At 39.3% G+C, this 26450-nt stretch overlaps 1 protein-coding gene across 2 annotated transcripts in view; it reads right to left on the reverse strand.

Annotated features, from left to right (window-relative positions):
• Positions 1-26450, reverse strand: part of ADCY2 (adenylate cyclase 2) — a 230638-nt gene that overhangs the window by 30811 nt on the left and 173377 nt on the right. Inside the window, exons 15-17 of one of the 2 annotated variants that reach the window (XM_051611651.1) lie at positions 24255-24339; positions 13384-13521; positions 2556-2675 (exon numbers count right to left, since the gene is read on the reverse strand). In XM_051611651.1, the coding sequence (XP_051467611.1) occupies positions 2556-2675; positions 13384-13521; positions 24255-24339 (343 nt within the window). The remainder of the gene's footprint in view (positions 1-2555; positions 2676-13383; positions 13522-24254; positions 24340-26450) is intronic. The other variant, XM_051611652.1, reaches the window with a different exon arrangement.

Consider the following 26450-nt stretch of genomic DNA (forward strand, 5'->3'; position numbering starts at 1 on the left):
TTCTTCAAACAAACATGAACTTTCCAACAGAGGATTTAATGCCCAGCTGGGAAAAAATTACAGCTTTTGCGTGCTGGTATACTGGGCTTGTTTCTTAGTGAAGACCTGTTTCAAGCTTGTTCATCCTACACCTCTGTACAACTTGCTGAAGAAAGAAATGTACTCAGACTAGACAGGCATTGAGGCTTTTTCCAAGGCAGAGTCCTAGTGTACCAATCCTTTGTAGTGACCCAGCCCAGTGCCTTTGACCTCTTCCCTTAAAAGCTAAGACCTATAGTTCTGTGGTTATAAAGATCTTGACTAAAGTAAAAAGGCATCCTGCTTCAATTTGTCTATGGAGAAAAACTTGAGAACAAAGTCAGTCTGGAATTCCCTCATCAAATAAAGTGCATTTCGAAACTGCATCTTTTAGAAGTCAGTATTATAACTTCTATTTATTCGGTATGTGGAGGTGGCAGCACTGATACCAGACTGTATTTTATCACAGGAACAGATATTCATGACTTGAAATCTCCCAGGCCTAGATTCTATTATATGGAAACCACAAAAGCATCATACCAAAACTACACAAAACTAAACACAAGCGAAGTCCCTATAAAGTACTGTGTCATCTTTGCTAAGTCATTAAAAAGAGCAAGAAAGCAAGCAACACAACTCCAAAAAAGTTGTTTTGGGGGGTGGAGGAGGGGAATAATCTACTGGTCTTCTTCAAAATTAACTAAATTTTATTGGGGCTGAAACAATTTAAAAATCTCTTATTCACTCATTTTAGATGACATAGTCAATACATCTGTCATGCCCACTATCATAAGTCACAGGAAGTTGATCAACATGAATAAAGCTTAAAGCAAACACACAGATTCAAAAATTAGAATTTTTAATTTTAGGAAACCAATGTTTTGCAGCTCACGTATTCAGTCTCTCATTTAGTAAACAGAGAAGAATTTTGTTTCCACATATCTTTCTTTTTTTAAAAAATTAAGATAAAAAATAGTAACTCAGAAGGAATTACTGACTTTTTCAAGTTAGAAGTTATTCAGTGCCTGAGGATGAAAATGATGTGCATTTGAGATGCGACGAGCGAAAATGTTTTTAAAAACTTTAACCAACCTAAATTTTTCATCTATTAACAGAAGTGACAACTAAATGTATATTTTGTGACGTATTATCAAAGACAAATCTTTTTTGATTAAGTAATGCATTTTTTAAGCCAACTGAATCTTGATAATGAGTATAGTTTACGAAAACTGCATCCTTAAGATGCTTGTTGGAGAATTTGCTATAAAAAAGAGAAAAAAAACACCTTTTAAGATGTTCAAAACTATAACAAGCAATATAAAGATGAATAGAATACCTGCTAACTAAAGAAGCAAACAAATATAAACAGGCATTGGAACAATTTATTACTATATGCCTGTGAGTGTGAACACATGCAGAGGCTGGGAGAAGGACCGCATAATTTCTTTGATAACAAAGATAAGTTGCTGTCAGTGCCAAAAGAAGACAATGGCACCTATCGATACCTGGTGGTATTTAGTTAGCTACATTTGAAAATAAGAAACAGAAACTCATGCTCTGCTGTCTTTCTATCAGGCAGATGCTGAAAATCTGTTAAGTGCTGTAGTTACTGCAATTGTTCTTTTCCAGGGGGAGAGTTCTATACATAATTAACATTTGCTTTTGTGTGTGCCTGGGATTGTTTATCTCGACATACTGAATATCTGTTTCATGTAAAACATATTGTGTGGAAATCAGCACACACCATTCTGGTACTAGTCTCATCAGTTCTGCATAGAGATAACATAATCTCACTACTCTCACTGCCTCTTGCTTATTTATCCAAAAGTCTTGACCTATTTTGGCACAACATACAGCTTGCTACTTTCAACTGCAGGTCTTCTGTAATCACTTTAAGAATCAGTGTTCTCCGGGATAAGGATTGCATTTTATGCAGCAACATCCTTCCACCTCTTCTTGCATGTGCCTCTCTGCTTTTCTTCACACTAAGACATCTTCTTCAAATCAGTTCAGAACTTTTACAAAGTTTGTACAGCAATACATGAGTGTTGTATTATCCTCCCTCTCACACTACCTCTTAATCAAATATGCAATGACAGAATTGTGACAATCACAGATTTCGCTTTTACTGCCAGGTCAATGATGAAAATGGTGGATATTTTCAGGTCTACCACTGGTCCTCATGAAACACACCTGCAGACCAACCTGGCTTTCAGTGCACAGTCTGCTTTGTTGTTGCTATGTTCTCCTGATGCCTTGTAACACCTGTTTGTTAGCATGGATGAGTTACACTTCTTAGCTACCATAGAGTTTATCCTTTATCCACATCCTGCTTTCTACTCTGACCTCATTCATTTAAAACTTCTGTTTCCAGAAATACTAATCTTTAACTTCCTGCTTAATTCAAAAGCAGTTGCAGGTGATTGGAAAAAAAAAAAAAAGCTTTTGCTGAAGTCTTAAAAAACAGTGGCAGATCTGGCAACAGTCAGTTCAGTGTAATTCTTGTAAACAAACAAAGAAATGTAAAATGAACTTACTGGTAGGAAAAAACAGTTGTTTTGTATACACCACCGTGTCTGATCACTTGAATTAGGAAAACTTGCATTTGATGAATTAAGAACGGAGGGAAAAGCTTTCACAGCATTATCCAGGAAAAACTAGAAAAAAAACAACACATAATCCATCATCTTGTCAGCTGTTTTAGGTCAAAACAGAGAAGAGGAATGAAGACGTGGAGAAAGCCTTGCCAGTACTAATTTAACTTTGATATTTCACTGCAAATTGAAATAGCAAAGGGAAAATTACATCACCTGATGACTTGTTTCTGCATCCTCAGACAAAAACAACTTTGTTAACCTCCATCTGACACTTTCCATTTGAATAAAAGATGAAAAGCTTTTTGCTATGTTGCTTTCATATATCAGAAGCTCACTCACACAATATATTCAATATTAATAATTCCTGCATTTACCTTAATTGAACCTCCTATTTAAACACAGGAAGAATTAAATAAAGAATAAGAAGACTTTACTGAAGTTTATTTACACAGATGTAATAACATCATAAAGATGACAAGCCTCTTTCAGTTTTAAGCCATTCTCCCTTGTCCTCTCAGTGCATGTCCTTGTAAAAAGGCCCCATCCTCTCCTGCAGCTTTCCTGTAGGCCCCTTCAGGTACTGGCAGGCTACTATGAGGTCTCCCCAGTGCCTTCTCTTCTCCAGGCTGAACAACCCCAACACTTTCAGCCTGCCTCCATAGGAGTTTCAATATTTGTGGTCCTTCCCTGGACCCACTCCAAGAGCTCCATGTCCTTCTTATGTAGGAGATTCCAAAACTGGTCAGAGTACTCCAGAGTCTCATGACAGCAGACTAGAGGAGCAGAATCACCTCCCCTGACCTGCTGGCCATGCTTCTTTTGATGCAGCCCAGGATACAGTTGCCTTTCTGGGCTGCAAGCACACCTTTCCAGCTCATATTGAGCTTCTCATCAACCAGCACCCCTAAGTTCTTCTCCTCATGGCTGCTCTCCTTCCAGCCTGTATTTGTGCTTGGATTGCCCTGACCCACATGCAGGACCTTGTATTTGGTTGGATTTAATGGGTTTCTGCACGCCCACCCCTCCAGCCTCTCAGGGTCCTCCTGGATCACACCCCTTCCCTCCAGAGTGTCGACTGCACCACACAGAATCACACAGAATCACAGAATCTTAGGGTTTGGAAAGAACCTCGAAAGATCATCTAGTCCAAGCCCCCTGCCAGAGCAGGATCACCTAGAGCACATCACACAGGAACATGTCCAGGCGGGTTTTGAATGTCTCCAGTGAAGGAGACTCCACAACCTCTCTGGGCAGCCTGTTCCAGTGCTGTCACTCTCACAGTAAAGAAGTTTGTCCTCATATTTATGTGGAACCTCCTGTGTTCCAGTTTGCACCCATTGCCCCTTGTTCTATCACTAGACATCACTGAAAAAAGCCTGGCTCTGTCCTCCAGACACTTGCCCTTAACATATTTGTAAACATTGATGAGGTCGCCCCTCAGTCTCCTCTTTTCCCACGTAAAGAGACCCAGCTCCCTTAGCCTCTCCTCATAAAGCAGATGTTCCACTCCCTCCTTAATAATTTTTGTGGCTCTGTGCTGGACTCTTTCAAGCAGTTCCTGTCCTTCTTGAACTGAGGGGCCCAGAACTGGACATAATACTCCAGATGTGGCCTCACCAAGGCAGAAGAGAGGGGGAGGAGAACCTCCCTTGACCTACTAGCCACACCCTTTCTAATGCACCCCAGGATGCCATTGGCCTTCTTGGCTAAAAGGGCACATTGCTGGCTCATGCTCACCCTCCTGTCCACCCAGACCCCCAGGTCCCTTTTTCCTACACTGCTCTCCAGCAGATCAGCCCCCAACCTGTACTGGTACATGGGGTTGTTCTTCCCCAGATGCAAGACTCTAGACTTGCCCTTGTTGAATTTTTCATCAAGTTTCTCCCTGCCCAACTCCAGCCTGTCCAGGTATCCAGCCTTCTGGTGTGTCAGCCACTCCTCCCAGTTTTGTGTCATCAGCAAACTTGCTGAGGGTACATTCTGTACCCTCATCCAGGTCATTGATGAAAATACTGAACAGTACCGGTCCCAGTATTGACCCCTGAGGGACTCCACTAGTCACAGACCTCCAACTAGATTTTGTCCCATTGACCACAGCTCTCTGACTTCTTCCTTTCAACACAGCTTCGTGTTGTCAGCAAACTTGATAAGGATCCACTCAATCCCACCATTCATGTCACCAACAAAGATAGTGTGGTCAATACACCAGAGGAACAGGATGCTATCCAGAAGGACTTGGACAAGCTAGAGAAGTGGGTCTGGGTGACCCTCACGAGGTTCAACAAGACGAAGTACAAGTTCCTGCACCTAGGTAGAAGCAATCCTCACTGTCAGTCCAGGCTGGGGGATGATGTGATAGAGACCACCGAGCTTTGAGTGTGACCATCCAGCCAATTCCTTATAAACTGAGTGGCCCACCCGTCCAGACCATGTCTTTCCTTTTTAGAGACAAGGATGTTGGGACATCATCAAATGCTTTGCACAAGTCCAGGTAGGTGACATCCACTGCTCTTCCATTATCAACCAACACTGTAATCCCATCATAGAAGGTCACCAAATTTGTCAGGCATGATTTGCCCTTAGTGACTAGAAAACAAGCTCTTCGTTACCCTTATCATTCTAGTAGTCACCATCTGTACATAGCCCTTTCAGTTCAATGTTCTGGATGACCAAAACTGCAAACATACTTCCCAGATTTTATCAGTGAATCATGTAATAGATTTAATACTAGTTCTTCAGAATACATCTTAGAATGACAGCTCCTTTGCTCATATCTACAAAACCTTAATATCTCACTGCACCTCACACAAGTGAGGCTCAGACAGATCACGACGCTATAGCAGCTCAAAACATTGCTGCACATTGATACTTTCCCTGTCACTAACATCATGCTCAGCAATTGTGAGGTAGTTTTCCTCAACTGGGATTCACTTAGGTAAATGTGGTTTATACTCACCATGAGTTAAGAACAGTCACATGGATGGTTATTGTGATTCAGCTGAGTTATCACTGAACCCACATAATCCATTAAAATCCTGAACTCATTGCATCTCCATCTGATGTGCTTCCAAGCTCAGAATTTCTTGTCACTGATCTGTCAGACCAGCCATAAACTTGTGCTCTATACTACTAAATTATATCCTAGTTCTTTTAGTAAAATCCTCAGCTGACTTCTTTTATAAAATCCCAAGCTTTCCCTCACAGACATTGCCTATCACCTAAACTTCATTAGCAAATTTCACAGTCCTTCTCATACACTGTTCATGAAAATCCACACTGGGTTGACCATTGCAGACCTCCACAGGCTGCCTCCCTCTCACCCACTGTTCTCTACAGGTAGCCATTTTGTAACCTGCCTCTGAATTCTTTCACCATCCCCATCTTTACCTACTGCCCCAGAAAAACTGTTCAACTTCATTCAGAATAACAAAAAGTGGATCAAAATGGTTTACTGATTTGCTAACTGTCAGCCACAGCTATGTATAGCCATGTCTTGAAAAATTCCAAGGATGGAGACCCCACAATCCCCCTTGGCAACATGTCCCAGCAATGCATTACATACCCAGTGACTATTTTTTCTTTTTTTAGACAGTATCCAACCTCCCAAGCCATGACCTGTGGTCAGCACTCCTTGATATGTTTTGTGGCACTGCTGAGAAGAGTTTGAAACCATCTCTGTAACACCCCTTCAACAGAAGCAGGACTGGTTGTGGAACTGCAAAGGCATCAACACACCACCTGCTACCAAGAAGGCTTTACAAAGAAGCTGGCATCCACCTTTGTATGACCGCACTTTCAGGTTGCCTTCATCTACTAACATGCCTCTCTCACTGTTTATGTGCACCTACATATAATTAACCCACACTCGGTGACCTATACGTTCAGGATCAGTATCAGCAATACAACAGATAAACAGCAAAAACAGACCCTCAAAATGTTGATAAACACCTACAGATTTTGAAAAACCCTGCTGTAACTCATCTCAAAGAGCTCTAATCACATGCATACACAGAATTATGTGCACATCTGCCCCTCTCACTGGACACATGGGTTAAATGCACACAACCCCTCTTCTGGAAGCATGGCTTACCCTACTGGAACACCCCTCCTGTGAGGAGATGTGGGTGCTCTAGCTTTATGTGCACCTGTGCAACTCCCTACAAATTTTTAATGCACATGCCAGCAAGAAAGCACCCTGTGAGTTCATGTGCACAGACAAACCTGTGATGTGTGTCCTTGTTTCTCACAGCCAGCAGCATTGCCTGCCCAGTTGCAGAGCAGGCAGCTCAGAGTATTCAACAGGGAGGCTGCTCCTGCTGGCCAAGGCAGAGGTGTATTATCAGTGGGGTGATGCCAGAGGGGTGACTTAGGGCTGTGTCAAACCAGGTTTGGACAGTTAGCTGTTTCCAGTCACAGGTCTCTGCTGTCTGTTACACATTTTCATGCTTTTTTTACACTTCTTTTCACACTACTTCCTTCTCTATTTCAGAATTCCTTCTGAAGTCCCTTGGTTACCGTTTAACTCAGCTGATGCTGGTCTTCCTCTTTAACAGGAACGATTCTGGGAAAAGGCTGCTGGATAGCTTTAATTATTTAATCCCCCTCCCTGCCACCAACTACTTAAATTGACATTCTCATCTTAATAGGTGTTGTCAACCAGGTCATTTGCTGAGAGTGGGCAAAGAGAGTCCCCACATCCCACTAATAGTGCATATACTTTTTTTGCAAACATGTATGTTTGCAAAATATATGTACCTAGCTTCAGAATGCCATGCTACACGTGTCCACAGAACAAAAGATTATATACCATGAAGAACTCAAACACTATTATATTATACGAGCATATATTTGTATATATAATAATTTCTATTAAAGCATTTCAGTTTTGGTTTTGAACTTTGTACATGGCATTTCTGGCCTATAGATGTTACCTCTATACACAGAAAGCTATATTAAATTTGGTGTATCTGTGAATAAGTAAATAAATATAGAAAGGAAAAAAAACCCCACAATATGGAAATGTCATCTCCCATGAGCCAAACAACATTTATTTCTGAATGATGTGTTTGTACTTGTCTTTTTTGTCTCTCATCAGTTATCTACATCTGCTATCACGCTTTGGAGATACATATTTCTTCAAGGTAATATTTCTTTGTAAGAGACAGCTCAGTCCTACTAAGCAGTCACACCTACTCAAATGACTCAAATGAAAGCAGTATTTCTAATTAATACGAGTGTTTGCCAAGGAAGCTCTGAGCACACTGCCATTAAATTCTCATTTTAACATCATATATTCCAACAGCTTTTTCTTTTCTTATGTTTGTAAATTTTTGTAATCTTTAGTTTGGTGTTTTTTGCCTCACATATAATGAAAATACCTGCTGTGCTGCTATTTCTTTCAAGAGGAGCCATGTGGTGACACATCCTTACCTCACAACTTGGGATAAGAAATCAGTGCATCTTTCTTGTTATCTGAGCAAGGATCTGCAAAAGACTACATAATACACTAGCTTAGATCTTACTAAAAACAGAGACAACTTTCTCACCAAGGTACTTTCAACTCTTCTCTACAGTCCACAAGGTACCAGAACAAAGGCTTTAAAATGAACACTGGCTAATAGCCTGTAGATGTGGACAAGCTAAACAGATTATATCTCACCTTACTAAGCAAGTGGGCTTGCTGATTTCCATGTTAATGTACATAGAATAATATCATACTGAGAAGAAGGAAAGGTGGAAGAATATTAAGTGTGCTAATCAAATGCACATTGAATTAAAAACTATGGAATAAACAATAAAATGTGTAAAGTTTTAACAGTTAATATGTGACAGGTGGGCAGAAGGGAGAGAGCTGAGAAGTACTCAATCACAGAATAAAAGGCAAAATTAACTGATTCAAGTGTCATGGATAGTTCAAATCTGGTCATCAACCTGTGGTACCACAACATCAGGCAGTAGCGAACTGTAAAGACAAATACTAATATAATTTTCAGTGGAAAAAAGAAAGGTGCTGACTACCCTAAGAACACTAACAAGTGCCCTTTTGCACACCAGTCAGAAACACCACAGCCCAAGAGGTAAGTTCCTTAGGAAGGAGGTGCTCCAGGATCAGCAGTTCCAGAGCAGAGCTTTGCTTAGTCAACAGAAACACAAAAGCAGCATCTGGCATGCTATCAAAACATGCAGCTCAATTGAATACACAGCTTGTTTAATTTGATCCCATCATTGTTTTCTCTTCCTTATTATACACAATTACACTGGAAATGGACATGTGAAGACTATAAAGAAAAGTATAACAGCCATCTTTGTCACCATCCCTCTCTCTCTCCACTACCTCCTTACCTCATATGAACACTGAACTATAAATTCCTTTTCTGCCATATCAGAAGAGCTATGCAGTTTACTCAAGACATAACAGTCTACAATGTTTATAGTGCTGTTGTAAACTAAGTTTTTCATGTTTGTGCCTACTCTTTTGCTCAGCAAAAGAGAGAGCAAGAGAAGTATACTTTTAAGCATGGCAGAAGCATGCAAGTCTGGTATCATAGGTTGAATTAGAGAATTTACATTTTTCTTAAGACACACACAAAACCCAAGAAATTATGCTTTGTTCAACATTGCTCTTTTGTTTGAACTTCTAAGGCAAACATGCAGGACTCCTTTGTTTCTAATTTTTCTACCAACCCTCCAAATATCCATGTAACTTAGGAAAACTTTCTTCTCAAAATGCATATCACTGCTTCCTTTAAAAAATACTGGTTGGTTTGTCAGCTGAGTCAGTAATTTATCCCCAGATCCCCACATGAATGCCCCAAGAATAATATGGAGAATCCCAAATTCTGGTATCATTCCTCCCCTTCGTAAGATCATAAGCAGAAGTCTAAGGAAAGCCTGGAACTCTAAGTACCTACAGAGATTATTACACGCTTTTTGAATAAGAAAAAAAGGATTCTGAAATACCGATAAATTGGAAAAGGATGATGACGATCCAGAGAGTACTGCACTGCGTAGAGCATTTTGTCTTAGCTTAAACTGCTGATGGATCTGTGTTATTTGGTGTCCTGAGGTGTGCTGCCTGTTAATAGTCAAACTCAACTAATTCAAGTTGATCAATAATTTAATTCCATTTTTTATAAAAGTTTGTGTGCTAAGTGAAAATGTGTAACTATCTATGTGTCCCCATGTATTCAAGTCCCAACCTCCCTGTAAAGGCAATATGCAGTGGTAAGCAACTGCCTTGTTCAAAGCTTAAAGCAGCATCAGGTGAGAGAGATGAGGAGCCTGCTGGGCCTTTACATACTCTAATGCCATTGTGGTATTTGATAGATATGGAGCGATGCTCACTTTTGTGGGCTCGTCTTTGCTGGATTGTGGAGCAAGTGATCACTTGATGGCAGGACTCTCTCTCCACACACTTGAAAGACACCAGAACCACTGTAAACATTATTTCAGGACAGTATCTCACCTGCTAGTGCAGTGTACCTAGACTGATACTGATTTTAGCAAGTTTCTTAAATTCTGTCTATAATCCGGAATGGATTTGTGATAGGATCCTGTATGTAACACTTAAATGACATGACTGCAGCTGCTCATTCCCCTTTCTCCTTCCAACTTTTATGCCACATTAAGGTGTAGGTGGTGTCTTTTTATTCTTCTTAAAATAAATGCATTAGGCACCCCCCAAAGAGGGTGTTCAATGTGCTAGGCATTGTGGGGACATATAATTAGATTGTTTCTGCCAAAGAGCTTGCCTAGTAATAATACAGCCCTGAGCAAGGTTGGCAACTCTATTAGCTACACTAAAAGGAACGTATACTAAAGCAGCCAACTTTGTACTATAAGGACAGAAGCAGGTTTACTTAATTGTTTTTCATTATTAAAACATGAGGGAGAACAATAAGTGGCCAACAATTGCATCTTTTAAGGCAGCTTGTGCTCACAGAGGTACATTAAACAATAGAGAAAAAAATACTCAAATCTCTTGTCAGTCTTCACATTTTGAAAGACATGTTCTTTCAAAGAAAACAGTCCAGTTGTTCAAACTCTGGTTAAAGACAGGAAAGCAGGTAACATCCAGAGGAGGGCCATAGAAAAGACAGGCTTAAAGAGCTGGTATTGCTCAGCCTGGAGATGAGAAGGCTCTGGGGAGAACTTATAGTGGCTTTCCAGTATTTTAAAGGTGCTTATATGAAAGAAGGAGACAAACTTTTTAGCAGGCCCTGCTGTGACTGGACAAGGGGTAATAAAAGAAAAGAGGGTAGATTTAGACTAGATATGGAGGAAGAAATTTTTTTACAATGATGGTGGTGAAACACTGGAACAGGTTGCTCTGAAAGCTGGTAGATGCCCCATCCCTGGAAACATTTAAGGTCAGGATCGATGGGTCTCTGAGAAACCTCATCTAGTTGAAGATGTTCCTGCTCATTGCAGGGGGGATTGACTAGATGAGCTTTAAAGGTATTTTTCAACCCAAACTATTCTATGATTCTATGATTTTATGATCCTGAATCTGAAAACTGGTAGTGAGGGCACCTTTCTGGAACAGAAAAGCACTGAGATCCTGTTACTATGCCAAGAACCATTCACACATTTGATGCAGAAGTCACTGAAAGAGAGAGCTGTTCCAGGGCTCCTTCGTTACGCCATGTTCCTTGAGATCATGCAAATGCCAAAGAATGGTGAGGCACAATTATTTAATGTATTGCATGCAGTCATTCTTTCAGCTTCCAAGAATCAACCCTTTGCAGTCATGCAGTCCTACTGTCTCTCTGAGATGTCTGTATTGTTCCCTGCAGTGTAGTTTCTTGTGTTTGGTTTAATGCAGGTCAGCTTTGCAAAGCTTCTCCTCAGCCATTGATTGTTGCCCTACTCTATATATGGCACCAGATCTAACATTCAATGGAAGCAGCATTAGTCACTCTTTCCCTTCAGCTAAAAAGTATTTTATACTTAATGTTACATTAGCAGTTTTTTAGCTTCCCTCCTGTAATTCTCTCAAACATGAAGACTAGATTCAGATGTCTGCCGAAACAGCTAATTTGAAATAAAATTGCACTCCCACTCTTTTCTAATGTCCCTTGACCATAAAGACTGAGTTTTATTTGACATTTTGGTCTTAATTATGATTTATTAGGTGTGGGATGGTTAGATGATTTTTATCTCCATTAAATCTTAATGGCTACATTTTGCCTTTTTCTACTGAAAGAGTTCTTGGAAATAAATGCAGCTAATGGACTCTGCTATTAAGTACATGTTGCTTGGAGATATAATAATGATACTTCTGAGTCTCTCCCACAATTTGCTATTAATATTAAGTAAATGCAAATTTCACAATCACATTTGAAGTAATTTTTGCTAGTCAAACTATTAAGGTTTAGTTTCAAGGTGGGAATTGTACTAAAATTATCATCTCATAAATATCATGGAACATGATTATTTGTACCACTGCAGTCATTACTGATACGGTACAAAAACTTTAAAATACAGCCTGTTAAGTTCTGTTGTAATATTCAGTCCACATAAAAATGGACTTGAACCAAAAAAATTAAAAACTTTTTCTGCAAATGATGTACTGAACAACTGTTTTTTTTGCTAAAGTGGCTTTTACTAGTTGAAGGCCAAATTTTAATTGGGCTGTACACACTGGAAAAACTTCAGTCAAAGGAAAAAAAAGTTGCTGACTGTATCTTCTTTTACACTTTTTAACTTAATAAATAGCTGTATGGTTGCACAAACTCTAAGTATATTTTAAACCCAAATAGGTTATTTAATTTCTTCTTATACATTTACAGAGTTCAAAGTAAGAGAAAGTCTAATCTGACCTTCATTTTACAAACTACTCCATCTCTGGGTTTTGTCCTGTAATAAGCAAGATAACTTTTGCTTGTCTAAAGGTTATCATTCATAAAGGCATATAGTCTTCAGCTGAGAACAAGAAGTAATGGTGAATCAACAACTTTTCAGAAAAATGTTTCTCACAGCTAACTGCTTTCACTGCTGAAAAAAGAGCTTTTTTTCTCATATCCAGCCACTTCTTCTTTGAGTTTTTTCTCTATCATCAGCCTTAAACATGAAATTAATTACCTGAGTTGAAAATTTTGAACACGCAATTGTTACTATTTCCTCTCCTTAATAAAAGCAGAAAAAAAGAAAGGAAAATACCTACTTTCCTGTAAAGAAAACCAACAAAAGCAAGACTAGGATAATTTAACAGGAAAAACAAGAGAGAAGGTTCTACCAGAAATGTTAAGTGTTCACATTTGAAAGCCCACATTACATCGTTACTTCGTTCTGACAAGTGTAGCATTTACTGTAACAAATAATTGACTAAAGGTTCCGTGAAATGTGGAAAAATAAACCAGATCAGCAGAGGAGCATCACAAATCTGAATAAAGCATAGTTTGTTTCACACAAAGTCTTCCACACAGCCTGTGAGGAGATCAGCAACACTGTTTTTTGAAACAATGCATAGATGAGCAAGGGATTTGAACAATCTAAACCTGGGATTTAACTATCTTCTATTCCTTATAAATTACATTTTCCGTTAGTGAGCTTAGCTGGGATCCGAGCTGTTGGTGAGCATCCCCTTTGCAGCAGTCCCCATTACACAGTATGTTTTCTGCTTTACGTCTCTGTCTCTGGCAATCATGATCAAGTAGGTTCCTGGCATAGCCATGCGCCAGAAATTCAACATCTAAACAAATACTGACCTACAAAGAAATATATATCTGAAAAGAAGAAAATCCAAGAAAAATTCAAATGCCCTTACCATGTTGAATACAGCCATAGTTAATATTATAGCAGTGGTTGTCAATGTAAGAGTGATCCGTGGCCAAGGACGGTTTGCAATTATTCCAGATGATTTCAGGATCCACAACAATGAAGCTGATGCTTTCTTGCTGCATTGCTAAATGCAAAGAGTTTGAAAAAGAGAAAACAAAAAGAGCTTTAGTTTATTTTATTACAATTAAGAAAGTTCAGGATTGAGGGCAGCATGAATTTTGAAACATTGTAGAGAAGTATTCAACTGTTATGTTCTCATAAGAGCTACAGATCATGATTATACAGGAAACTAAATGCAAATTTAGATAAAATATCTGCTATAATATAAATTCTGTTAAAGAATGATAATTTGCTAGCATTTTACTAAACATTCAATATACATTACTAACAACAGCAAATCCAGAGTTGACAAGTGTCATTACCTCTAACATCAGTAAAAAACAAGCAAACAAACTGACCTTCCCTGCCTCAATTGAAAGAGCCTTATTTGGTAGCCTCTGGAAACTTCAAAATGTAAATAACGACTCCGCAAAGTCGTTGAGAGAGAGACAGAGGTCCCCTCACACAGGATAAAGGCTATATACATAGATACAGCCTTTATATACATACATAGATATATACATAGATATATATTTATATACAAGGATATATCCCTAGCGGTCTACCAAATCATGGGTTTCTGCGTTTTCTTTCATTTGTTTGGAGCCTTGTTTGATAATTCATTGTAAGTGACAGGTAACTCAGCAAAGCAAATCAACCTTCCCTAAAACTGTCTATAAGCATGAAATAAGCATTTCATTAAAAAATTTGACTTAAAATTTCACAGAGTATTTAGTGAACAGAATTTTTTTTCTTATATAATGGCAAAAATTAACAATAAAAAAACTCTGACTCATTTAACCTGCTTCCAAGAACACACTGCAATAACCTCTATTCATACATGAATACTGCCTAGAGGCAGAAGATGCTCACACACAATAAACAACAATTTCTGGCATATTTAATTACTATTAATTTTCTTAAAACATTAGCAATTAGGAGATAAGGTTGCCTAAGAGCATCTTGTGCCCTTTCCAAATGCCAAATTCAGCTATACTGAAACCTCTGTAAAAAACGCAATGAAAAGTTCAGGAACACAACAGTTCCACAGAAGTATTCACTTTTTATCAACTAATTTTCTCTATGACTTTACATATTGTTTTCCCCCCGGCCACAGCAATCAGTAGAGACACGAGCACAGGGAGTCTTTGAAATGAGAACTCCAGCACTAAAACCTACCAAATATATGGCTTAATTTACAGCACTTATCAGGTTCAGTAGCTGCAGGACCCTAAATTACACTATGAGATGTACAACACATGACATGTAGCTTGCATGAACATCTTTGTCCTACCACACATAACTGTCTCCCACCTAATTACTTTCTATTTGGACAGTCTACTACAGATCTAGAACTTCGTTTACGTATTGTTTCTTTTTACGACAGGGAGTTTTGCATACTGGATTGGACAGATTCTGAGTAAATGAAGTCAGTTTCAGGAAGGTGAAACAATAATTGGAATCATAAGGGTGGAAGAAGAAAAGGGAAAAAATAGGCAGCTTTATATATGCATTACTCCTCACCCATATTAAGAAAAAACCCACATAAACTCAAGGAAACTGCATTTTTTGAGCAAGAAACTCCTGCTAATGCCTTTTTGAGGTTCCAAACCTTGTTCTCCACTCTTAAGTACATAGTCAATGTCAAGATAATTTCAATCCATGTGTATATTTTAGAAAAGATTTTTCATCCTTCTCGCTTCAATGAAGTAAAAAGCACAAAGCCTAAGAAGGAGAGTGTTCAACTGGACACAGTGAATGGATCTGTGTAAAAATGAATCATTTAGTTATCTTTCTAGTCTGCCTGAAACATAATGAGTCATGGAGAATGGATTTATGGTAAATTAAAACAGTCATGAAACCATGCCTTAAATTTCTCTTTGCTTTTGTTATAGCACTGCCTGAGCTTTACTACAACTTCACCTACATTGTTCTTTGATTTTCTTAGAAATTTAGAAGTAGCTGGAATCATTTAAGTTGGATTAGGGACAAAACCAGGCAGGAATACTGAGAAAGTGAAAGGAATATAATGTTCCCCAGATGGTGGAACTAAAGTAACCTAATCAGTGAAGAGCAGAAGCCACAGAATCTGCTGCTTTTAAGACCATGGAAGGAGAATGTTTCAGCCACAGTTTCTGGCGGGAAACCTACCAAGAAGACTCAAAGACACTTGTTTAAATGAGTCTATTGCATATTCGTAATAAATCCTATCTCTAACCATTTTCCGTGTAAGCGCAGTCCTTATTCTGAGACTGCATGTGTGCAAAAGATAGCAAACGGAATCATGAAACATTTAGATTGGAAAAGACCTTTAAGATTACCATGTCCAACCATTAACCTAGCACTGCCAAGTCCACCAATAAATCATGTCCCTAAGCACCACATCTACATGTTCCAATGCTTCACAACCCTTTTGGTGAATACATTTTTTCTAATGTCCAATCTAATGATGTAACTTCATGTTGGACTAGATGGCAAGTAGCACAGGATAGGTACCAAGCACTGGAGGGAGATAGATGGTGTATCTGAGGAAACTGAGGGCCTGAGTGGCAGCAATTGAAGTGTCTCAGACCAGAACCTGGAGAGACCCATAGGATGTGTGGGGCAGCATGTCTGTAACTATTAAGAAGCTTCAGGCTGGACTCGCTGGTAATCGGAGATCTACATTTGCAGAGATTTGAGCCAGTCACTGTGTAAGGGGAGCGGAGTCTGGGCATGGATATTGTATTGCCTTAACGACAATACTGAGTGACCCACAAATATGAGTGTGCCTGTGGATGATGATATTCAGGGTGTGTGTATACTCCACTGGCAACCTTAAGTCCTGATCAGACAGAAAGGAGGAACTAGCCTATCAGTGTTGATCGTATTTACGTGAGTGCTGCTTGTTGTTACGTGGGTGTTGTAAAATAGCTACTCCCTCCAAGGATCTGTGTGTGCAGTATATGCCTATTGGGAATATGTGTTTAACTTCACTACTGGTTGTACCTGGGACATGGTACTGAGAGCTTCCCACTGATGGGAGTGGGACAGGAAAATTGCCTCAGTCTTAAATTCCATCAAACTGGGCTCCAGGTTACCAAGAAGGAGCTGCCTCCTGAACTCCACTGGATCCGACCAGCTGTAGCAGCTGTTTTCTAGTTCAGAACTTTAAAAAACATGGCTTAGTAACAGATAAAAGAAAAAAAAATTAAAAAAAGAAAAGAAAATTTGATTTAAAAGTTGCTTTCATGCTTTTCTAGAGCTAAGCAAAGTAAATTGATTATTTCCTCTGCAGAAATGAGCAAATTGTGTTATATTAAATCTGAAGATAAAAATAGTTTTCACACTGAAAAACCTCTGTTAAATACCAGTTTCTAAATACACAAATATTGTTGTTAAATCATGGAGACTTCTCAGACTTTTCTACTTTAACATTAGAGCTTCCAATTGTTAAATTTCAGCTTCCTTCATTTTTTTTTAAAGTAATAATTGAAAAAAATACAGTACAGAATTTCTTAGATTACTTAGCAATGTCCATGCTCAAAACTGCATTAATAGCTGAGGAATGCTTTATTGCTTTCCAAGTACCTGTGCACTTTTGAACAGATTTTCGTAACTCTGTACCAAAATTCTAAATTTTCTTTGTTTACAAATTTTTTGACCAGCATCACCTGACTTTGCTGATGTATTTTAGGCAGGAGAAACTAAAAGGACTTATTTTCTACATACCTTTAAAAAGCTAATTTTCTGCTTCCATTAAAAAAAAAAGAAAAGAAAAAAAAAATATTTTATCACTAAGAAAAGTTCTGGAGAACAAAATAAATTTCAGGAAACAATATATCATTCTTCCAGTGTGATTAATCAGTGAGGAGATTCCATTCTTCTAGCTACTATTGCTAAGATTATAGATATTGCTGGCTCTGATCTGAAGAAAAATGGGAGGAAGACCGCAACTTCAAAAATTCAGTTGTAGATAGTATTTCCACTTGTAAATCAGAAGCACACCAGAACTCAGTGATTCATTTCTTGACAGCCAGTGAAGCAACTGACAGGGAAATTTGTGACAAAACCCTGATTCACACTAAAAAACTTTAAACCATTGAGTATAAATTCCTTGGAAAACATGAAACAATACACTGTTGATCAGTAATTCTCCATGTAAATGAACAGATTTGTTGAACATCATTTCACTTTTGAGCAGTGTAAATCCAGTGCATATATATGACAACTGCAGCAGTTAAGGACTGCTGGAAATTTAAGGAACTCCTGGAAGTGAACGGGAGTGATGGAGTGATCATTAAATTCCAACTCAAATATCACTGGCAGATCTATGCAGATTTATCTTGGTGGTTCATTTGCTTACATCAAACACTTTTTCTTGGAAATGTTATGTCTCCTTTGCGATTTTCTTAAGAAAAGGGAAAATTACATGAAGAAAGTAGTAATTTCTGGAAACCATGTAAGAAGGCTGAGACATCAGATCTCAGTAGCATTAGCTTCTGTGTTTATTCTAAGCAGAATATGGCTCAGTGTTTATAATGTACAGACTAGAAATAACAGGTATTTGTAGTACAAAAGGTGACTAATGTATTACCTTTACATCTGAACGTGTTAAATCTGATATGACAGCTCAGCATGATAGTGACTAATAACTTATTTTGAATATTCGGGTTATTAAAATGTGTTGTCTTTCCACATACAAAAACCTACTTCAGGATTTAGCACAATGAATGCTGTCTTTCTGAGTGAGATCGAGGAACCAGTGTGAGAACTAATTGTGACAGCTATATTGTAGATGAAAGACAGTGTCACAAGAGCTGTCACACTTCTCCTTCGCAGGCTAGTAGAGGTTGGAACATCTTGACTGAAGACCTCATATTTACAGAAAGCCAGTAAATCACATTTTCTATAGCTCTACTATTGTTCTTTCATTTTGCATGTAAAGACAACTTAATGTTTTACTAATACTGATTCTAAAAAGAATGAAATAAAGAGAAACAAAGCCCAAACATCCAGATTTTTTCACATGCTCATTTTCACCCAGACTTGAAGAAGACACCGAAGTACAAATCCAAAGAACTGGGTGACTGGCAGACAGTGATTACACTGACCTAAGCTTGGAGAAGCGTGATTTTTGTATAGAGACACAAGCTTATACTTCACATATTTTATTGTGGTCCTATTGTGACAAAAAGGACCAAGTACGTCACCAAGCTTTTGAACTCCATGGTGCCACCTGAACATCTAAGCCAGGCATTTTTGTCATACAAAATACATCCAGGTGAAAGGTCTACTCAACTTATATTGGATACAACTAGCTTGACAAGTTAGAATCCTAAACGAAGAAATAACGGGAAAAAACTTCACTTTGCTGTATTTCTTATCCTTCACAAAGGTTCACGCTACAGTGGCCATAGGGTTCACTTCAGCTGTCTCATTCAAAGGAAAGAAAACAGGTGTATAAATACGCCTTTGGGCACTCAGTTCAAACTTGGTACTTCCTGTGCTGCTCTCCTCATTCAAAGAAACTCGCTGTGTTATATGCTGTTTTAAGCTAATGTGTTCTTAGTCCCTCTTGTCAAAAGTTGTTCAGTTTCACATGAAATATTTAAAGAGTCGCTGGTTCTGAGAAAGAGCAAACCTGAATGACTTTTTAAAGACAGTGCTCAGGGCACTGAGCTGGAGGAAGCAGTTCTGAATGCTACATTTATGTTGACTAAGTCTTGATCTCCATGTTAAGATGCTACCACGCAAAAACTGCGTCACAGAACAGGAATCATGATCTGTGATCATACTGCAGTACTTCCATATCAGGGACATCACCCGTCAGGTAATACATGTAAAGGAACCTTCAAAACAATCTGGATGCTCTCTGCTTTCATTCTTCTTATCAATTAACTGTAAGGAAAACTGCTTGCATGCTAGACTGTTGGTATTAGGAAGTACACTCAGTAACTCTTTATGTGGAGGTAACTTAAAAAAAATCTCATCTTGGGCAAAGACAATAAAAGAAAACATTGCTGATTTAAAAAAAAAAAAAATCAAGATGGTCTCGCTCATTAAAAAAATGGAAAGAGAACTTATTGGCACAACAGACACAAGAAACTTGTGATTTTTCACCAGGTTAGGTAACTTCTTCAGTTGGTCACAATTACATACCATGTCATAAACATGTAAATCAAGAAGAAATAAGGCAAATGACTTCTATTACTGAAATCAGTACACTTCTAACAGCTCCTGAAGTCTGAACATAGTACTTAATTTAGTGATGATGGATTTGCTGTTGCGGTGCCTGTGCCCGAGACTCATCAGAATGACTTTTAGGTTTGATGACACTCTTTCATAGACCCTGCTGTATGTGTCAAAATGCCTCTCTGGGTTTCCCCCGCCTTCTACATCCTGGTTTTAAACTTAAATTACAACCAAAACCTTACTACTGAAGAAAGGGTCTTGATCTTTCATTTGTATGAAAGATTTTTACGTTAAGAGAGACGCTCATATCAGAGTTAAGATTCCAGGTTGAAAAAAATTTCCAAATAGTGGAAATTATTACTGATATTCCTGTCCTTGCAAAGCTTTTAGGTATCTTAAGTGTAGACAGTCTTTCTGACTGTTAAATACCAATGCCAATTGCTTTAGAGTGAAAGACAAATCTCTTGCAAAGGAAGGTAAAGATTGTGTATAACTCTCTGTACAGTGGTGTGGCAGCTAATAAAGAACATGCTGTCTTCTAAAAGGGACAAGACTGCCCACACACTGGCTGCACTTCATTGGATGCTCTGGTGATCTCAAATCAGAGCATCTTTCTCAACTGTGGAGCCAGTTATTTTCTGTTGTTTGTTGATGTTGTGTTCTGCTAATTCCATGGTTCAAATGGATATTTAAGAGAGACTATAAACAGGTTCAGATGAGATGATAAGAAATGCTTTTACTTCCAATCTTCCTTGTTAGCTGAAGCAGCTAAATAGGTTTGAGAGGTATAAACATATGCAACAAAAAAACAAAATTGTATTAATGGAAAATAAGTGGCACAAAGAGTATGTGGTAATGCAAAAAGTTTGATACCATATTTGAATCAATGCAGAAAGAACATCTGCTTGAGACTAGTACTTCTTCAGCCAGCTACCTCAGCTACCACAGAGATCTTCCCTTTACATGTTACTGTGGTGTGTTTTTTTTTTCTATTGATTGCATTACGTTTTCTAATGTATTATTTAGGTAAGCAGATCTCTGCTTCCTTGCATTCACATTAGGAGGTAAAACACATCTAACTATTACCAGGCCTGAGGCATTTCACACTGATTCCATGAAGTCATCAATATTCATCAAGATAAAGAGAAACAGGAAATATATGAGCTAAAGGACAATCACTGTCTTCTATTTGCATGTAATTTGAGAAGGAAGCCTCTCAAGGAAAATTCAAAGAAAATATTCAAAATCAATAAAAAAGAATAACCTACATTAAAAATTTGAAAATATAAGCGAAAAAGGTTCTTTGAAGCCAAAAATGCTCATAAACTTAAAATTTAAGTCTGAATGCTGTGATTATCTAAAAAAGTTTGAAAAAATAAAAATGCATCAGCACAATGAAGTAATTAGAATACAAAAGATGTAAGTCTGTTCCAAGTTTCAGGACATATGCCAATTTTAGCTAGGATTGATGAAGGTTTAATGCCTATGGGACAACAACTGTTTCTGTAAGAACTGCCAGCTCTCCCTGCCCTCAGCCTCTGTGCCCAAGGCTGGCAGGGGATGTCACGCGCTAAGATAGGCTCTGAAAGTCTGTAACCTCATTATTTGTGCTACCACTCTGCTGCATCATTTGATGGAAACATTCCTATTCTGATATAATCACTGATATTATCACACCACAAGAGCCTGAGCTGGACCACACTGTAGTGCTGCCAAACAGTAAACTAACGATAAACTCACAGTGAAAGAGTGAGCATAAATCTCTCCTTACAGTACTGTAATTAACTTCCATACAGCTAGCAATTTTAGCATTAGAGCTCGGATGCGGATTTTTTCATTTACCAAAGAAGTGAAAATCACGCAGTGAAACTTGTTCACAGTTGGTTTTGTGTGACTTACTCTGTGGTGGTGACAGCCATGTAGTACCAGTGGAAGGGGCAGTGTCAGAGTACGGAGACCAGCACACAACGCAGTGATAGCCAGGTGTCCTAACTTGAACTTACACTCTGCTGTCTTTGCTGGCACTACAGGTCCCACACTAATAATCCTGTAACAGTCGTGTAAATATTTAGCTATTACTACTGCAAATTTGTGTACCAGGCGCAAGTGCCCAGGCTGGTAGGGGGCCTGCCGGGGCTGCCCCGCGCCGGACACAGCCGGCTCCAGCGGCCCCAGCGCAGGGCACAGCTGAGCCCCTCAGCCACGGGCGGGCGCCTCGGGGAAACCTGTGTCAGAAAGGGCAGAAAATGCTGGGCAGAGAGAGGAGGAGGGAAAGAAAAGTGAGAAACAGCAGAGGGAACACGAAGTTTGGAGAAGGAGCAGAAGGAGGAGGAGGAGAAAGAAGTACTCCGTGCTGGAGCAGAGGTCTGCACTGCAGCCCATGGGGGACCCATGCTGGAGCAGGGCAAAAGCGTGAAGGGAAGGACCAACAGAAACGTTTATGTACTGATCACCCGCCACCTCCACTTGTGCAGCCTGGGGAGAGGCAGAGGAATCTGGAGTGAAGGAGTTAAGCTGAGTTTGGGGGAGAGGGAGGGACTGGCGTGGCTTTCATGTTTAGTTTTGTTTCTTACTACCCCAAACTACTTCAATTGGCAAGAAATGAAATTACTTTTCCCCAAGTGGAGTCTGCTTTGTCTATGACAGTAATCGGTGAGTGATCTCCCCTGCCTTTATCTCAACCTATGAGGTCTCATCCTGCTTTCCTCCCACATCCTGCTGAGGAGGTGGAGCGAGTGAGCAGCTAGGTGGGTGTCTGGCCCACAGCCAAGGCCAACTTACCACAGTTTTCATCTGTCAAGGTCAGTCAGGCACAAACAATTATCTTCTTTTTTTGTACATTTTTAGAAGAGAGATTTTTTGTGATGTTAAACTCTGTAATTATGTGCAGGTGTGTACTTTTGTTAGCTGCCTCTCATCCATCACCTTACAGAACTATGTCTGTGCTTGTGAAGGAAAGACAGAGCTGCATCAACTATGGTCATAACTTACTTGCTGAAAGGCTTCTTAGCAGTATAGCTTCTGCATTAGAGGAGCTGAACTCATAAAGACTGACATAAATGGCCCCTCTTCAAGCTGTTTAGGTTAGAACATGACATCTCGGAAGTCAACAGAAATGCAATAATAGGTCTCCATTTCTGTGAAGTACTTAAAGTACATACAGGACATAGGAAAACCAGCACTGAAAGTGGGTGTTAGATGTCATTCAAGTGACACGACTCCTCAACTCTGACTTGGGATTTTTGCTTAGCCATCTCTTTACATGTTTGCATTCCTTCCAAGCTACATTATGAATAAAAGCCCAGGAGAGTGTATGTCCCAGCACTTCTTGATACAATTTCATTGGTATTTTTCATACAGGAAAAATGCTGGCTTTTCCTTGAAGTACTTTTTTTCCTTTAATTGGCTTTTTCAATGGCAGTGCTCTGACTCAATCATTTTACTCTTATGTCAATAAAAAACAGCAATCCAGTATGACATTACATGGGAACTAATTTTTGTTGTTACTTAATAGCAATATCTCTAGGACCTCACTCCAAGGATTGAAAAATTTAAGATACTGTTGCATTGTATCTCAGATTAATTCCTGAACAGCGGAAGCCTCTCTATTTTATTGGAAAGACAGCTGAAATGTACAATAATCATATTTTCTTAAAATGTTCTGGTTAATTAAAAGTCTCACAAGGGAAGAGGGAAAAATAATAAAATTCAGCTTTCTCTGTTTCTTGCTTTAACTGCCAGGCCACCTTTCCTTACTGCTTTACTGCATAGTGACATAGCTGTCTTTCCCATGTGCATGTTTTGCTTTTTTAGAAATGATCTTTCTTTCATGGGAGCTAGTGAAAAAGTGTAAAGACAGATAAGGAGAAGTGCGGATTAAGTGCAAGTACACCGATAGTTTTACTCCAGTTTACATGCCAAATTAAAAATGCATTCACTTTCTAACAAATACTGAAATACTTTGTTCAATACGAAGTTATGTGTTTGATCAAATTGAGAATAACTGAAATGAGGGCAATACTTTGCCCAAATCTTGAATTAAATTAAATTCTCACATTCAGCATATTACTGGGCACGCTAACAGGCACTGAAATAACACCTGGGCCACTCAACGGCAAAAAATGAATTTTACTATGGAATTTTTATGTATCAAGTTAAATTATTTTTATGACATATTCTCTAAATTCAGAAAATGGTCTTACACAATACTTAAACAAATACACAGTCCTCCAAATTAAAGCTCTCATAAGATGAGTGGCCTCCTGTAAGGACAATAAGAAAATTTTTTGAAAAGGCAATCAATCAAATAATTATGCAAACTGCTCAAAGAATCTAGCTTCATGGGGGAAAGAGAGCATTGGTGTAGGTAAAGACAGTCACTGCACTGGTGCTTTCTGTTTTTCAGATAAATTAGGACATTTTACAGTAAGTTAACATGGACAAAACAACGTCCTCAGAAGACTAAGCATTCGAGCCTTTCTCATTTAGCTGGTACTCTGCAAAAGCAGAATGACTTGGCAAAACTAGAACATTTTATTTACAAGAAACCATTCACCAGTGGATTACATTTCCTTGAATACTTACCAAAAGCTGTCCAGCAAAGCAGATAAACAAAATGAAGGAAAGCAAGAGAAACGCAGCCCCAAATGAAATTCCAAGAATAGATGTTCTACAAGAAAAGGAAAACATGTATTAATTTCTCTGTTACACATTTGTAGCATGACCTTTCTTTCTGTATAACACTGATGATACAAAATGTGCAAATTGCAACTTCCAAACATCAAGACCATGGAAAAGCAATTCCTAACCTTAACAGAATGACAGGACTTTTGCTCGCCTTTTTCTCAACTCAGGAACACTTGAATTGGCTTTACCTCTGACTTTGCAAAACTATTACCATGAGAAGATAATAATTTTCACATAAATAATCTAAACGACAGAGTGTATTAACAACAGCAATATTTTGATTTGGTTTTACTTTAGAAAGCCTGTATTAAAGAAGAACCTTATTGCTATGCTGATGATTTTATAGTAATTTAAGACTCTCACAGACATACAAAATGAATTGTTGGTAGTGTACATTCCCTCCCATGGGTAGGAAAAGCAATTGCATGGGACAATGACATCCACTTTTCAGTGTCTTGCAGCTTGAACCTGTGATATATTCAATGCTGCAGTATCTCAGTCAGCAAAGGCCCCAGTATAGTGACTTGCCTTTCATTAATGGATAGGGATTCAATCCCTCTGAAAGTTCCATTTCATATCAAATTTGACTGGCTGGTCCACAGATTCTGAATTATTAGAGGATAGGAAGGAAAACTAAGTACCATGAAGAAAAGAAAAAAACATCAAGAGACTTGAAATGAAAATAAATGAGTAATCTATACACTTCCTGAAATCATCCTTACTCAGTGTTCTAGCTCTTCTTTTTCTTTTGTGCTTTAAACAGGAAAGTCTAGCCAAAATAGCATCACTGGATATTCAGCAAACAGAAACAGGGATGCAGAAACAATCTGGGCATGCATCTATTCTCCAAATGGGGAGGAAGGCTTATGCAGAGGGACCTGGCCAGGTTGGATCAATGGGCTGCTGTGTGAGGTTCAGCAAGGCCAAGTGGTGGGTCCTCCACTTTGGTCACAACAACCCCATGCAATGCTACAGGCCTGGGGGAGATTGGCCGAAAAACTGCCAAGTGGAAAAGGACCTGGGGGTGCTGGTGGACAGCCAGCTGAATATGAGCCATCAGTGTGCCCAGGTGGTCAAGAAGGCCAACAGCATCCTGGCCTGCATCAGGAATAGCGTGGCCAGCAGGAGTAGAGAGGTGTTCGTGTCCCTGTACTCAGCACGGGTGAGGCTGCACCTTGAATACTGTGTGCAGTTTTGAGCCCCTCACTATAAGAAGGATACTGAGGTGCTGGACAGTATCCAGAGAAGAGCAACAAAGCTGGTGAAGGGTCTAGAGAACAAATCCTTTGAGAAGAGACTGAGGGAACTGAGATTGCCTGGCTTGGAGAAGAATCACATAATCACACAGAGTCACAGAATCTTAAGGGTTGGAAGGGACCTCGAAAGATCATCTAGTCCAAGGCCCCCTGCCAGAGCAGGGTCACCTAGAGCACATCACACAGGAACGTGTCCAGGTGGGTTTTGAATGTCTCCAGTGAAGTAGACTCCACAACCTCTCTGGGCAGCCTGTTCCAGTGCTCTGTCACTCTCACAGTAAAGAAGTTTTTTCTGATCTTTACGTGGAACCTCCTATGTTCCAGTTTGCACCCATTGCTCCTTGTCCTATCACTAGACATCACTGAAAAAAGCCTGGCTCTGTCCTCCAGACACTTGCCCTTAACATAATTGTAAACACTGATGAGGTCGCCCCTCAGTCAGGTTGGGTCTGGCTGGCATACAGGGCCCTCAGTTCCCCTCAAAAGAGAATCTCCCACAACAATTACCTTCCTTTTGTTCTTAACAGAGGCAGTCCTAATGCATGGGGCAGACTGTCTCACCAACTCCCTGGATGGACCTTTGTCAGTAACCTGTTACCTGATTTTCCTGATCCAGGGCCATATCCCTGTTCTGTAAGGACACACGCAAAGGTGAGGGAAGCTGGGAGCAGGTTTGCCTGTTGCCTTGAGCAGGGACCCACTTCCAGTTCCCCTCTTCTCTCAGGTCCCCTTCCTCTGCCAGGTGACAGGAAGGCAGAGAATCCTCTGTTTCTTGTGAAGCCTGCACCTTAAGGTTTTGTCTTAAGGATGGTAGGGCATTACTCCACCAATCTATTTC

This window comes from Apus apus, chromosome 2 (genome assembly GCF_020740795.1).
Source record: "Apus apus isolate bApuApu2 chromosome 2, bApuApu2.pri.cur, whole genome shotgun sequence".
Taxonomy (NCBI): domain Eukaryota; kingdom Metazoa; phylum Chordata; class Aves; order Apodiformes; family Apodidae; genus Apus; species Apus apus.